This window comes from Clytia hemisphaerica, unplaced genomic scaffold, assembly GCF_902728285.1.
Source record: "Clytia hemisphaerica strain Z4C2 unplaced genomic scaffold, Clytia hemisphaerica genome assembly, whole genome shotgun sequence".
In the NCBI taxonomy this organism is placed as follows: Eukaryota; Metazoa; Cnidaria; class Hydrozoa; order Leptothecata; family Clytiidae; genus Clytia; species Clytia hemisphaerica.
The window spans coordinates 4,970-19,332 of NW_027103330.1; the positions used below are offsets into that span (position 1 = coordinate 4,970).

At 35.2% G+C, this 14,363-nt stretch overlaps 1 protein-coding gene across 1 annotated transcript; it reads right to left on the bottom strand.

The window, feature by feature from the left end:
• Nucleotides 1-6,167: 6,167 nt before the first annotated feature.
• LOC136815496 (HEAT repeat-containing protein 6-like) lies at nt 6,168-13,122 on the bottom strand. Its single transcript, XM_067071952.1, has 6 exons — nt 13,108-13,122; nt 8,839-8,916; nt 8,346-8,567; nt 7,376-7,576; nt 6,868-6,922; nt 6,168-6,568 (listed from the first exon to the last, which is right to left on the bottom strand). Exons 1-6 carry the CDS (start codon nt 13,120-13,122, stop codon nt 6,462-6,464), a joined length of 678 nt encoding a protein of 225 aa, XP_066928053.1. The 3' UTR covers nt 6,168-6,461.
• Nucleotides 13,123-14,363: the final 1,241 nt, after the last annotated feature.

Genomic DNA, 14,363 nt, shown 5'->3' on the forward strand with positions numbered 1-14,363 from the left:
ATCTCATCTGTGGAAACTATGATGCATACAAACAAAGTGAAAGAATTTATTGCTCAAAAGAAGGTCAAGATGTAAGTGTAATTAAATAACCTTTGCTGACGTTTTTATCAAACCAAAACAAACAGAAAGTTTCTTTCTGGATCTTTGTGTATGTTTGTTTTTCGTCTGTTTTTTAACTTGCTTTTTTTATGCTCTCAAAGTCCAAATACATCCAAAATAACCTTTACAATGAACAGCATGTAACCATATTTCTTTTTCATGTTTTGGTAGTGTTTCTGTGGTGCCACCATCAAGTGCGAAGAAGCCAAAGTTATAATGTCACCCACCCAAAGCAACAAACACGAAAAAGACTGCTCTGCCAAGCTCAAATAAATTTACCCTTCCACCCGAAGCATAACAGAAGAAATCTTTATTTATTGCTCCAATTTCAACTGCTACAACTAAGCAACGAGATTCAATTTCTACTCTCCATCATCAACCATATATTGTACGTACAAATCAGCCTGAGTAAGAACCTGATGTCACACAACCGCTGAACTTCAAACCGTTCTCAAAAATTATATAAAGCTCTATCTTCTGGACAACCGCTACTGCTTTAAGTTCTCAATCCTTTACTGAAAAAATTTTTATTGACTGGTCATCCTTCAACTTCTTCGACATTATGTTATAACGTTCCAGCAGAAAGTTTAGTAGTTTTGATTCTAAAGAGACACCTCCCTTCCTAAAAAGGTGATATTGATATCTTGGAAATGCAAAGAAGTAGAAGAAGGAACACCTGCCAGATATGAAACTCGAGACCTGGTTTGCACACTTTATTATAAGAGTGTTTTTATTGGTAATGCTAATGGTTGAAGCATTCAATATAGAAATGCAGCTAAATAAGGATGACAGACTGTACACTATGCTCTTACAGATTATTTTTTTTTTCTTTATAAATAAAGCAGTAATTTATGATTGGTACCTATGTAAACTAGGAATGAAATTATGAAATTATATATCTTTATTGCAATGTTAAGAATTCATTGAAATGATAAGTCATAGACACATATTTTTTGTTTATAAAAATGTTGAATAAAAATAGTAAAAGTAATACAGAGAAAAACTCTGACTATGCTTGTCTAGTTTTAATTTTTGTGTGAAAACATTTGTCTTGGGAAAAAACTTAGTAGATTAAGATTGAAAGTAAGGGATTATAGATTGTGAATTTGAATTTGTGCTGTGGCTTTGTGGTCTAGTGCTAGCGTACGAAGCTTCTGAACTGAAGGTTCTTTTCATGTGTGTGGGTTCGATCGAATCCCAGGCAAATTTCAAAATATCAAAGTTGAACTCTAAAATTGACTAACAGTTAGTCACACTAGGAAATCAAGCTTTCAGAAAAAACAGCATCAGTCATCTATAAGATGTATTTGCAACAACAAGGATGACAATTACCTGAATCAAGTTTGCAAGACAATTAATTAAAACTTGAAAGTTTGAAACAAAATAAAACGTGCAGCAGCCAAAATCAACCAACCAAAATTTGTCATTCGATTCCCGAGACAGTACTTCGATTTTTAAGGCCTTGTTCATACACTAAAGTAAAAATAATTCTGCACATGTAAATGGGTCAGTGTTTGAGGTCCGGCAAAGTCTCCGGGAAATAGCCTATCCGGCAGTGCGCAGATCTAGGTGGGTTCCGTCTCCCCGTAGATCTTTTTCTTGGGAAGTTGGTCTTTAAATTAGTTCTTAAGGTTGGTTTGGCTCAAATTTTTTCATCTATGGCTCAAATTTTAGGCAATTTCTCATAGTTTTTGAGAATGTTAATTTCATTAAAAAGCGCTGGGTTATTTTTTCATGAATCCCTTTAAAAGTTTTGCGGTGCATTTTTTTGCTTGAGAGAAGTAAACGACATAGCGCTTTTGCAGCATTAATCTTTGATATGCATTTTGGCGGGGGACGTAAGTGTAACTAACTGACTAAGTCCAACATAGAAACATCATCCTGAAAGTTCAGAAACTCCAGAAAACTCCAGATCAAAGATAGAAAAATATACAAGATCTACAATCACCCGTATGTGTATGAAGGCCACGTGTGGCCACGACACACACCACGCCACCACAACGACCCTCGACATGGCCCGAGAATTCTCGGGCCTCTTTGGGCCATGTTCGGGCCCAAGAGACCCTATCAATTCTTTTGGCCCGAACATTACCCGAGTCATTCGGGTCATCTTCGGGCCATGTTAAATGTTAAATTGATTCAGCATGTCCAGTCAAACAAAATAGTACAAAATAAGATTTGTCTGTTTTGTTTATATCGCTCAAAAAAACTTTACGAGCTTCCCGTGGACAGGCTTCAGTTTAAAACCAGGACCAGTTTACTAGCAAATATTTCCACCCTAAGTATATTTATGTTTGCATACCAAATAAGACATTTAATATTTATATGAATTTACAACATTCATATATTTAATATAATTAAGAGAAACCAAGTTTTTCTCAAAGAAAATGTTAAAAAAATTCAGTCCTGAAATTACACGCCTGTTTAAATCATGTTTTCAAAAATTGGCCCGAGTGTGGCACAGTGTGGCCCGCGTCGTGTGGCCCGAACACGGCCCGAATTCTCGGGCCATACTCGGGCCTTACGCAAATTCCAATAAAAGTTTTGGCCCGAGAATTCTCGGGCCATGTCGAGGGTCGTCCACCACACCGTGTGACTAACTGCCTTTCATTTCATTTCCATGCACAAAAATAAAAGACACACAAAAATTAATAGGATTAAGGTATTTTCCTTTTTGCTATGCTGTATGATGGTGTTTTTTTCTGGCTGCTGCTAGCATATGATGGTGTAAATCTATCTGGTGCATCATGATATGGCAGAGCAGCAGGGCCAGCCAGAGGAGAGGGGGCGGGAGGAAAATCCTGTTTTTTGTCACCTGAAAAACATTTTCCCCATAAAATTCATAGATTTAGTAATTAGATAATCAACTTCCTGATGAGAAGTAGGCAAAGATAACAAGATAAAAACGATAATATTCTTAGAATTTTTTCCACAAACCTGACACACAACCACACACCACTAATTTTCAAGCAATCTTTATCACCGAAATTAAATGGTTGGGATGTAAGATAATAAGATTATTCTCAGGGGGTCATTCAATGGTAGGTTTTTATACTCAAAAGGTTGGGATGTAAACTTATTAGATTTCCGGTGTGACTGGCCACCGGTAATGTTCGGGAAATTACATTCGCTGCGGAATTCTGCAACTTTTTTAGCGCTGTCAAACTCCGCAACAACACGATGTTCAAATTCAATCAGTCTTGAAAGTAAAGAATGCAACGGGATGAGCTGGAGTTTTTATGAGATGTTTTATTCATTGGTTATTTGAAATAATAGAGATGACGCGCTCTTTAGAAAAAGCAATAAAATCCTTTGTCTCAAGATTCAACGACCAACCGAATCATCGAAAACCTTGTAAAAACTCCAGCTTGACCCAATGCAACTTACTTTAGGCGTACAAACTTTCGCGAGCAGAAACTTTCGCGAGGACGAAAAATCGCGAAATTCACGACATTTACTTTCGCGAATTTAACGGAAAAATATATTTCGCGAGCATAAACTTTCGCGAATCAAGACGTAGAATTGAGAATTTTCACATGAAAAAATGGCTTAGAGGGACAAATACTTCTTGGATTGGCTTAAAACATTTGTCCTTTGACTTATTAGTCTTATAGCAGGCTAAAAAGTGCCATAAAAGTTACATTTATTCAAAGTTTGAAGATTTACAATTTATCTATTTTGTCAAGAATTTTTCGCGAGCATAAACTTTCGCGAATGGCCCTTCCTAGAATTTTTAAATACATTTACTTTCGCGAAAAGGGCCAAAATTCGCGAAATTCGCGAAAGTTTCTGCTCGCGAAAGTTTGTACGCCTAAAGTAGTCATATAAAATAGCAAGAATTTTGCCTAATTTTGTGTTTTCGAGAAAATTACTCGACGCTCTTAATTTCAAATCACAAGCTTCATTTCAATCGGGAGCGTTGCGTAGAACAGCAACGCACTCCCCGTGAAAGCGTTGCGAATAAAAACCGCAGCGTTATGGGATATTACAGGACTGCGGAACTATGCAACTTACCGAACTGTATAGGCCATTTCACAGTCACAAAGCGTTAAGGATAATCGGGACCTAATGACGATTTACTATTGGTCCAAAGTTTTGAAAAATTTGGAAGATTTTTGCGTCTAGCAGCCAACGGGAAGCTAGACTAGCAAGCGTATGTCTTTCCTTGGACACAGAAACGCGGGAATAGTACTCTGAGTATCAGAGGTCAAGTTTTCAAAGAGAAAATATCGAATTTATTCGCGCTGTGATACTCACGGTACGGGAATAGTGCTTATAATAAAGAGTTCTTATAAAAAATAGAAATTTCCGCGGGAGAGTGGTTTTGAGTTTGTATTCAGTGAACATATAGAAAAATAGATCCTATTGCAAGTTTAATTTGACAGGGTCGGCTTTTGGTTATTTGGACAATTTCAGGGTGGAAATTATAAATTTTTCGTCTACTTTCAGTGTAAATAGGAAAATTATTCGATTTTTCGTTCTGACAGGGTTCCAATTTTACTCAAAATTCATATCTGACATGACAGGGTCCACTTTTCAAACTCCAGCGGCGTACCTGTCGGCCGTCAAGGTCAGTGCCCCACCCTGGAAGCAACATACTGACTAGAGCTTGTGATATTCCATATGCCATGACATATCGTTGTCACAGACATAATCTTTTTCCTTATCCCAAAGAACGCAAAGAACATTTCTCCAACATAAAGGTTAATTTTCTTTTCAATATTTCAACTCCAAGGAGAGATCATAGTATAAGAAAGCCGCGGCTGGAATGATAACATCTGAATTTCTGTTGTACTATCTCTGTCGTATTTGATGACTATTTGTTGATCAAGAAATCAGTAATGTAGCATCTTTAATGGTAAACTTTATTGGTTTGTCGTTAATACTTACTTCTCAGTGCGTTTTAGACATTAATGATATGCCCTTGATAATACACTTGCATTATAAAATCATTGTAAAGGAAAGATCAACAATAAGAAATTTAAACAAGCACAAAATGGCTGGGCTGAAAGAACTCAAAAATTAATAAAGTGCCTCGAATGCCCTTACAATATTTAAGTGAAATTATTTTAGAAATCAATGAAAAAGTACATCAAGATAATACTGGGAAAATTTCAAGCCAGCACCTTCAAAATTTACCATTCAAATTGACAGGAAAGTTGCCATTTTGAATATAGTTCTTATAATCTCAATCTTGGCGAAAAACTATTGTTTCCACAAAATACCCCTAAAATATTCCAAAATTAGTTCAAGTGTTCTATTGGGTACAGATTCAAAGATATCTAACAAAAAAAAACTTTTTGTGAAGGAAAATAAGAGCAAAATTTCAAAAACTATCTACCAATAATAAAATGTTCTTATAAAGCTCGGAGACAGAAAGACGGAACAGCAATTAACTGAAAAGACAATGCGGTACACATTCCAGCCGCGGCTTTCTTATACTATGGAGAGATCAACCCATTCATATTTGTGTAAGAAAGGTTTTGAAATCCAAATGATTGTATTAACCTCTAGCCATTCAAATTAAAACTAATTTTCTAATCAAGTTTCTAAAACTTAAAAACACAAAGACGAGAGTAACTCTCGGACGGGAATTTCATACACGTTGCGCATTCCCTAAATTCATCTGGCACCCAGGTGTAGAAATAGATGATGGGAAATTGGCCCGCTCCTTTAGAGCTTTAGCGTGGGCGTAGCGTTAACCCCCCCCTCAAAGGGCTACAAATACTACACAATATATTGTTGAATGCCAGCAATATATTGAAAGGGTGTCCGCAATCTATTGTCAGCTCGATTTGCAATATTCCAACAATATAGGGGGATTATTTACAGAAAGAAAATTTCTTTTTATAATTATATTTATAGTATAGTATAGTATAGTATAGTATAATATAGTATAGTATAGTATAGTTTACTTCAAGTAAACACCAGGTACTTTACTATTGTTCATACATTACGGTCCGTAACCATATCGTCGAATATTGTTCGCCAATATATTGTGTAGTCTAAGTAGCCCTTAATTATACCCAAGACACAAAAAAATGTAGGAATGTGTAGAGACTATGAAATTTCACTTTTAATAAGTATCTTTTGTATGAGCTTATAACACTATTGACACAATTAAACATTAAATACAAAATATGGAAACAGATATGTAGATATTCATGAAATTCATGACGTAATGTTTTCAACGGAAAGACCCCGGTTCTTACCGGTGGTGGAAAATTTTATACAACTTTTGTCTAGTTTAAATTTGCCACTACTAGCTAAAACCGGGGCATTTCCCTAGAAAACATTACGTCATGAATATCATAAATTCATATGATTGCCTCTAGAGGGCTCAAAACATTTTAGGTCACTTGTCACCTTTTTAGACATATGGCAGTTGTTAACACATCTATGAAAGTTTTTTGTTTGTCAATATTTTTTGCATTGCAAAGATTGATCTTGGCATTTTCCATATGTTTCTCTGAAAAATAAAGATAAAAGCCTGATGAGATTCTTATATAATCAGAATTTGTGAACAACTCGTTTTAATGAAGAAACTTTCTCTTTTATCGATTTCTATTTGTCAAAAAAGAAAATCATCTAATTTTGCGAGTACCAAATTAAATCGAATGTATTTCCCCTCAAAAAGGATCAGAATTTATACGATTGCCGTTTTCTTGGGTGTATTTTGAAAAGAAATGGTTTAATTTGACACGTTTATACAAAAATATATTTTGAAGGAGAATACATTGAGATGCAGCAAAGAAGATGTCGACTTACTTATCAACAAGAGCTTTTGTTTTTCTTCTTCACTGATCTCATTCTTCACTGGATACTGAAAGAAAAAGGAGAAGGTATGCTCGATAAACCACGTTCGTCCAAGCGTTTCGGATTATGATTATATTGATAAGAGATAGGCTTAGAACTGATGTAACCTTCAACAACCAATTCAACTTTGGAATATTTGAAAAGAAGGATGACCAGGTATCTTTTTGTGCATAAATCATAGCACTCATGGATTCTAACCAAGCGTATCTTGGTAAGAATGTATTTCAAGGGACAAAGAATATTCATCGAATTAATGAAAACTTCTAATTAATTACAGAAAGTATTTTATACCGCTTTCCAGCTGAAGGGTTCATCTCTTCATTCACGCTCTAGTTCGGATCACAGAAAGATTCGAATTGCGGTAGTTCGAATCAGAGAGAGTTGACTGTAGTGCGTGTTTCAGTACCTGCTACAAGAAAAGTAGAACAAAGACCGATGTAAACTTTTTACAGACACTTACCCCAATGTATGCATCGGCACTGGCCCCCGCTAACGGCGCAGTCGTTGTTGGTTCATCTAGTTGTTGGCAAACTTCAATTCTGGTGAGACATTTACGACAATTGACAAGTAGAATGTCTTGGTGTTCTTTGGTCATTTCTTGCATCAATTGAATGTCTTCAGAAGTGGCCAGAGATATCAGATGCAGCAGTAGAACAGTCGTCTAAATGTGGAAATAATTTGGGAATAAACAAAAGATTTTTGGATATGTTCTAAATATATGTTTTTTTTAATTTAAGCATAACGTTTATAAGCATATGCAGGCTCAGTTTTGGGTACCTAAGCAATAGAATGCTAAGCATAATACGAGCCAGATATTGGAAATGACGAATTTCATTCTCTAGTAAGAAAACACTAATAGAATTTCAAAGAACACAAGATACCTATCTCAGACATTACAAATTGTCATATCATGTCCGTGGTATGATTGGATAAGAAAATTTGATAGTATCATAGGATATATCACAGACAAAGACCGTTAAACCAAGAGGGAAGAAATGAAAACTTTGGGGTTATAAAGCTTTCTCAAGTTTTTTCTGGTTTGGAAATCAGGTGAAAAATTCGTTATGGAAAAATTGTCTTCTCATTTTGTCCCTTTTACAAAAGCTCGTTCACTTCATTGTTAATGATTTCTTTTGAAAAAACAGTATTCGCTAGCTGAAAGATCACTAGAAAGCTTCCAAATATGAATCGAAATTTTCTTGCATTGTATTATGGGAAAATAATCAAACTACATACAGTTGACTCTCGCTAATTCGAACTCAAATGGGGAATCATATTTGTTCGAATTAGAGAGAGAGATTCGAATTATAGAAAGTATATTGAGAAGGTTTCTCCTTGACGGGGACTGGCGGGAATAAGTTCGAATTATAGAAAGATTCGAATGAGCGAGAGTTTACTGTAAGTCAAACTTAATAGCCTCTAAACCTTACCTGTTCCTGTAGATTTTCTTTATGTTTGAATTCAGTGAAATCGGTCAATTCTTCGGATTTTTCCAACGCTTTTAACGTTTCCATCCAGACTTTATTAAAAGTTTCCTTATTTCCATATTTAGAGCGCTCGTTCAATGAAGATAGAGCAATGGCAGCACTGATTCGAACTTTGAAATTTTTACATTCGCCAAGAGCTTGGAGTAAAGCAGTAAACAGTTCGTCCTATTTGGTGAAAAAAAGTGACATTAGTTTAACAACATAGGTTGATCGCCATATTTCAGGGCTACGACCTTTTGGATCTCGAAATTAAATCTCACAAAAATTAATCCGATTAAAGTAAGTGAAAACGGTTAAATTAATGGTATTCAAACGTAAAAACTACATATTAATCATTCTCGCACGAGACATGCAGAAAAAAACTACCACATTTTTAAAGGTCAACCTAATCCAGAAAAAGTATAATAAACAGAAAAAATATGATATATATACTTACAGTCCAGTCAGCAGTACCAATTGGACAGTCAACGTTCTCAAAGATATAACGACAAGCATAGCACGCATTCCATCTTGTCTAAATAAAAACAAATTCAATACAATTGTTGACTGGAGTCGTTCATAATCCATGTCTCCTGATCATTTTTACCAACTTTCATACTTTGGATGAGAAAAGTATCGAAATTTTCACCTGTCAAAATACTTGCTAACACTTTTGCATGTCAGTGGGCAAATTTCAGGCGTTAAGGCTATCCCTGGATGCTCCTGCTTTAGTTTCAGTTTATAAACACAGTTGAGTTTCCATAACTTGAACACGCACGGGTAGCACAAAGTTGTTCGGGTCATAGAGACTGGTTTATAAGACAATGTTAACTGAAGGGACCTTGAAACTTGTTCGAGTTAAGGAGAAATTAGAGGTTCGAAAATCGGAGAAAACAAAATCTAATATTTTTAATGTTTCAATTTTCCATTTTTTCAATAGGAAATTACAACATTTTAGAAAATAAAATTTCTATGGCAACTAACAAATCGTTTTAAGAAAATTTCGAAACTTCCTAGAATTTGGTAAAATACGATGTTTTTTTTGAAAATTTCCTCACAAATTTCTATTTTTCACGCAGTTAGTACCAAAACTCGGCAATTCTTTAGCAAGGAACCACCCTTTTTTGCGGTTAGTACATACACCTGAGTACTAAGTGATTTCATCCAATTCACATGGCACATTACCACGGTAATCGTCAGCCGTGCAAAATTACTCGAATCTGATTGGTTTAGAGGAGTGCAATTAATCGTTAATTGCACTATTACCACTTTTTGCACTCTTCGGCGGGGGGACACTTTTGTCCCCTTATTCTTTTCTCTCCCAAATCCTGTGTCAGAGACTTTTTTTTACTATATAATAAAAAACAAAGAAATTTTACGTTACAATATAGCTTCTTTTAATTGAAAACAAAGAAAAATTACACTGCAATGTTTTCTTTTTAAACAAAAGAAAAAAAGGAGGTTTTCGAATGTTTACAAAAATATAAAAGTTAGAAAAAGATTCTTTTTCAAAACTATTTACTGTCGATTACCTCGGAATCATATGTTTTGTCGTGCAATTAACGATTAATCACTCGTAACAAAGGAGAAAATACCGTAATTTGCACTCGTCCTTCGGACTCGTGCAAATTACTATTTTCTCCTTTGTTACTCGTGATTAATCGTTAATTGCACTCCAAACCATACGATTACTAGTACTAATAACCGGTATAGTGTCTTGTACTAACTGCTTGACCCCCTGTTTGAAATTAAAGGGCACGTCTGGTCTGATTTTAGGTATTGTTTTTTTTAGAATTTTTGGAAAAATTATTCCAGGGAGATTATAATGAGCTATCTCACTTCAAGAGATTTTTTTTCAATCACTTTCTATGGCCATTTAAAAATCCCTCTTTTTCAAANAAGGGGACGTCTGGTCTGATTTTAAGTATTGTTTTTTTAGAGTTTTTGGAAAAATTATTCCAGGGAGATTAAAATGAGCCATCTCACTTCAAGAGATTTTTTTTCAATCACTTTCTATGGCCATTTAAAAAATCCCTCTTTTTCAAAATTTATGACGTAGCTTATGTTATATGTTTTCTATATTCTTTCAAGTAAACAAGATTAACTCCTCTTTCTGTGCAGCTGGCATTTTTATAAGAAAATTTTAAGTAAGTCAGAGATGTGCAAGAGCATTTAAAGTCGTTAAAACATCTTTTTCCCAACATTTTGTCAATGAAAGCTTACTCCAACATCTTCATAGAAAACTGAAATATTTATATAGTTGTGGACTGGAAAGATCATCGAAATTAGAAGTTTGAATTAAAATGTTCTTATCAAAAGTTGTTTAAATACAGTACTTTAGACTACAGACAAGATTTATGTTCTTATAAATTACGAACAAAGGTTACGTCAAAAATCAGGTAAAAGAGAGGAAATTGTAAAACACTAAAATCTGAATATGTCAGTCAAAACTAAAGATTTTGAGTTCGTTTTTTCTGCAAACTTTTTTTTACTAATTTAGCTATCTGGCATAGAATTATGACTGAAATGATCTACCAAAGCAGACGTCCCCTTTAAGCATAAACGCTTGTTAAAAATGTGATAGATACTTTCAAAGAAACAAACATTATTTTGTTGTCAAAATTTTCATTTTAGACCTCAACTTGACATCAGAGTATTTATATGTTTTCTATTTCTAATAGCCTTGAGCATTACTTCAATATAATAAAAAAGCATGCAAGCTTGCAAATACACTTCATCAGAGACATTTTAGACAAAAAAGTTACCGTAAGTTGGTCTAATGTCAACCACCCCTCCTCTAATTCCGACACCCTTTTTATCAGCTGAAATTTATAGAAAGGTTGAAACTGTTTTTCTTTGCTTAGTGGTCAGAGAGGAAATAATCCTTTTTCAATCAGTGATTCAAGCTTTCATATTATTCCTTTCTCTAAAGAAGGGTGTCGGAATTAGAGGAGGGATGTCGATATTAGACCAACTTACGGTATGTCCACAACATGAAATAAAAATGAAAGAGACAAATAAAGTGAAATCTTCTCAATAGAAAATTATCAGACTTTTTTCTGCTTGAGAACAACTTAAAAATTTAAAGGATATAAGTGTGCAGACATACCTAAAACATGTGAACGGAAACCAGACGCTGTTCACTTCAAGATGATTTTTCTCCCCGACAAGGATAAATGGTGTCTTTTTGAAACTTGCTCTAGTTTCCCATCTGGGAAGGACTTAAAATGTAAAAACTGATATGAGTTCAGGCATTTCAATTTTTTTCTGTGTCAAATCTGTGCAGACATAACTTTGTGGACGGAAAAAGTTATGCCCGCAACATTTTTAATTTTATATATTGAAAAAGCTTTTTTTGGCAGTTCTTGCTGTTTTTTCATTTTTCATGTCAAGTGACACACATGATAATTTCTTGTTTTTGACCAAAGTCCATCACCTGGGGACAAATATTTTTTGTAACTATGTTTAGACGGTTTAGAAGGTTTTATTAGAACGCATTAAAAATCAATTGCTCCAGAAGCAACGGAAGAGCTCCGGAACTTTCCGGAGAGAAAAATAGTGCTTTTTTAGCTGCTCTGGAAAACTCTGGAAGTTTGGCTTGAGGCCGATCAAAATTGAGTTGTAGGTAACCTGAGGCTGGGCTTAAAAAATTGTTGGTTTGCGGTCACCGAGCCTAGATTTTTGGAGGTGGGTATGAAATTTTCGTTCATGGAAGGGTCAACAGTTTGTTTATATTTAGGTAATTTTGAATAAAAAACAGAAGTGCTAGCAGGGAATTTAGGATTCTTATGCTTGAGACAAACAAGATGCGAGTTTTGATTTTTTATTATTTGAAGTTTTTGAAGGAAAAAAATCTTCTTTAAAATGGCAATATAATTTTTTGGGTCGGCAGGTTTCGAGGTAGGGTTGGTCGGGTGATGGCAAACCAAAAAGTCCACCTCTGAAGGCGCTTGAAAATTATACATCTGAGGAAAATAGTCCTTCCACGGAAAATTCTACAACAAGAATCTTGTTGTGCGCCAGAAAGTCAAAAACTGAAAAGGCGCGCTATTCAGAAACACAAACACACTTAACTTTGTAGTCGTTCCTAGTCCTTTTCAGTTCTGCAAATTGCATAGATCCGCAACGTTGCAATATTCCGCAACGTTGCAGTTTTTCGCAGCGTTTCCCCAGGGTTGCGCTGCTATTTTACACAACGCTTCCAATTGAAGCTTGTGATTTTAAAAATTATGAACGCCTACCAATTTTCTTCTAAAATAATGCAAAATCAGGCAAATACTTGCTTTCTTGAACAAAGTAGCGTTTTTTTTAACGAAGTAGCATTTCTTCCAAGAATGATTGTGAATAATCGCTAGGTAGGAAATTAAAATGCTAGGGTGAAAAGTTTTCTTATGGGTTGTTCTTCTAAATGCACATTATTTTGGGACACCGGTCCAGGCCATGCGATGCCGATTTTGGTCCAAAGGCCAGACCTGCAAAATTATGCAGCAGTAAAGCTGCGGAATTTAGGACCCTCCCGGCGCTCCGGAAACATGCTCTGGAACATTCGGGAGATTCGGGAGCACTTCCGGTGTTCCAGAGGTAGATTTTCGGCGATTGGTCTCCACCGGAATGTTCCAGAGAAGATATCCGTGATATAATTACGATAGCGCTCGCTGTGCTAATCATTCATCTGAAAACTAACGCGCGTATTTTTAAAAAATCAGCCGACTCATGGAAGTGAAACCTCACGAAACCTCATGTTTTTTAACTTTTTCAATACTTCGACCAGTGATGCTTTCGAATATAATATGACAGAATATGACATATTCCCAGACGATCTCAATCGAACAGAATCGACGATCGAACCAAATCGAACGCTATCGACCGATTAACGGCTGTGCAGCAACAAAGGTCAATAACCACTTATAACACAGCATTATCGCTTCTCCTGACTTACTGAATCTAGGTAACCCAGAACTAAAAATCTAACAACTTACCATGATTATAAAGTTTCTAAGATTTCTCACTCGGTCTTCCAGTCTTTCGTCTTGTGTTTACGTTTTGTTTTGACTTTTTGAAAGATACACGTTCGAAAGGTAGCCTTCTTGATTGGCCTCGTATTGAAAAATAATTTATGGAAAATTGCTTTTGAAAGCGAGGCTACGTAATAGATTTTATTTGAGGGCGGAAATAATTACAGGGGCGTACTGTTGCCTTTCCGCCCTTACGAAGTGTTTTGTGAAATTGTTTCACAAGTTTATCTTCAACAGCAAAATTCAAATGTTAAATGGGGGAGAAAATGTACGGTATTTCGGAATTGCGGGAATCTCGGACATTTTAGCAAAGTTATTCGGTATTTATGGAATTTTATTCGGTATTTATGGTATTTATGATTTTCACCGTTAGTTTTTGCAGCAAACGGGGCTATGGGACGAGAGTGTACAATGTTTTACAAACGTCTCGCAGAAATGATTTCGGATAAGAGACATGATACACTCTCAAAAGTCACGAGTAACATAAGAACTGTTATATGCTTCTCACTTTTAAGATCGACGGTGAGATGCATTCGTGGATCAAGAGGTAGAGTGCGACTCCCTCAAGATGAAATTTAAATAATAATAGTAAGCTACTAATAACTCAATTAGTATAGTAAGATAAAATTATAAATAGAACAAAACAGTTTGGGTAACGACCCAGGAAAATTTAATTGTATATATCTATCTTCTTTTGTGTTTAGTTAAAATAATTATCATAATATATCTTAGGAAAATTAAAGAAAAAAAAAAAAAAATTTATGGAAGCCCAAATGCACAAAAATATCGCAAACCTAGGTTTGTGCTTCGTACCTAGGTTTACGCCCCGTAAACCCGGGTTTATGCTTTAAAACCTAGGTTTACGCTTCGAGACTTGCTTTTTTTGGAAAAAGAAGATGAACGAACCGTTATATTCCCATGGAAAAGTACTTCAATTTGATGATCTTCTAATGAATGTGTTCTACTA

Bases quoted from the DNA above. Each gene is read 5' to 3' on its own strand.
- LOC136815496 (XM_067071952.1), bottom strand. The intron at 8,568-8,838 runs GTAAGTATATAT...TTCACCAAATAG, and splicing joins TTGGTACTGCTGACTGGACT to GACGAACTGTTTACTGCTTT. The intron at 6,923-7,375 runs GTAAGTGTCTGT...TTTTTCTTTCAG, and splicing joins GTGCCGATGCATACATTGGG to TATCCAGTGAAGAATGAGAT.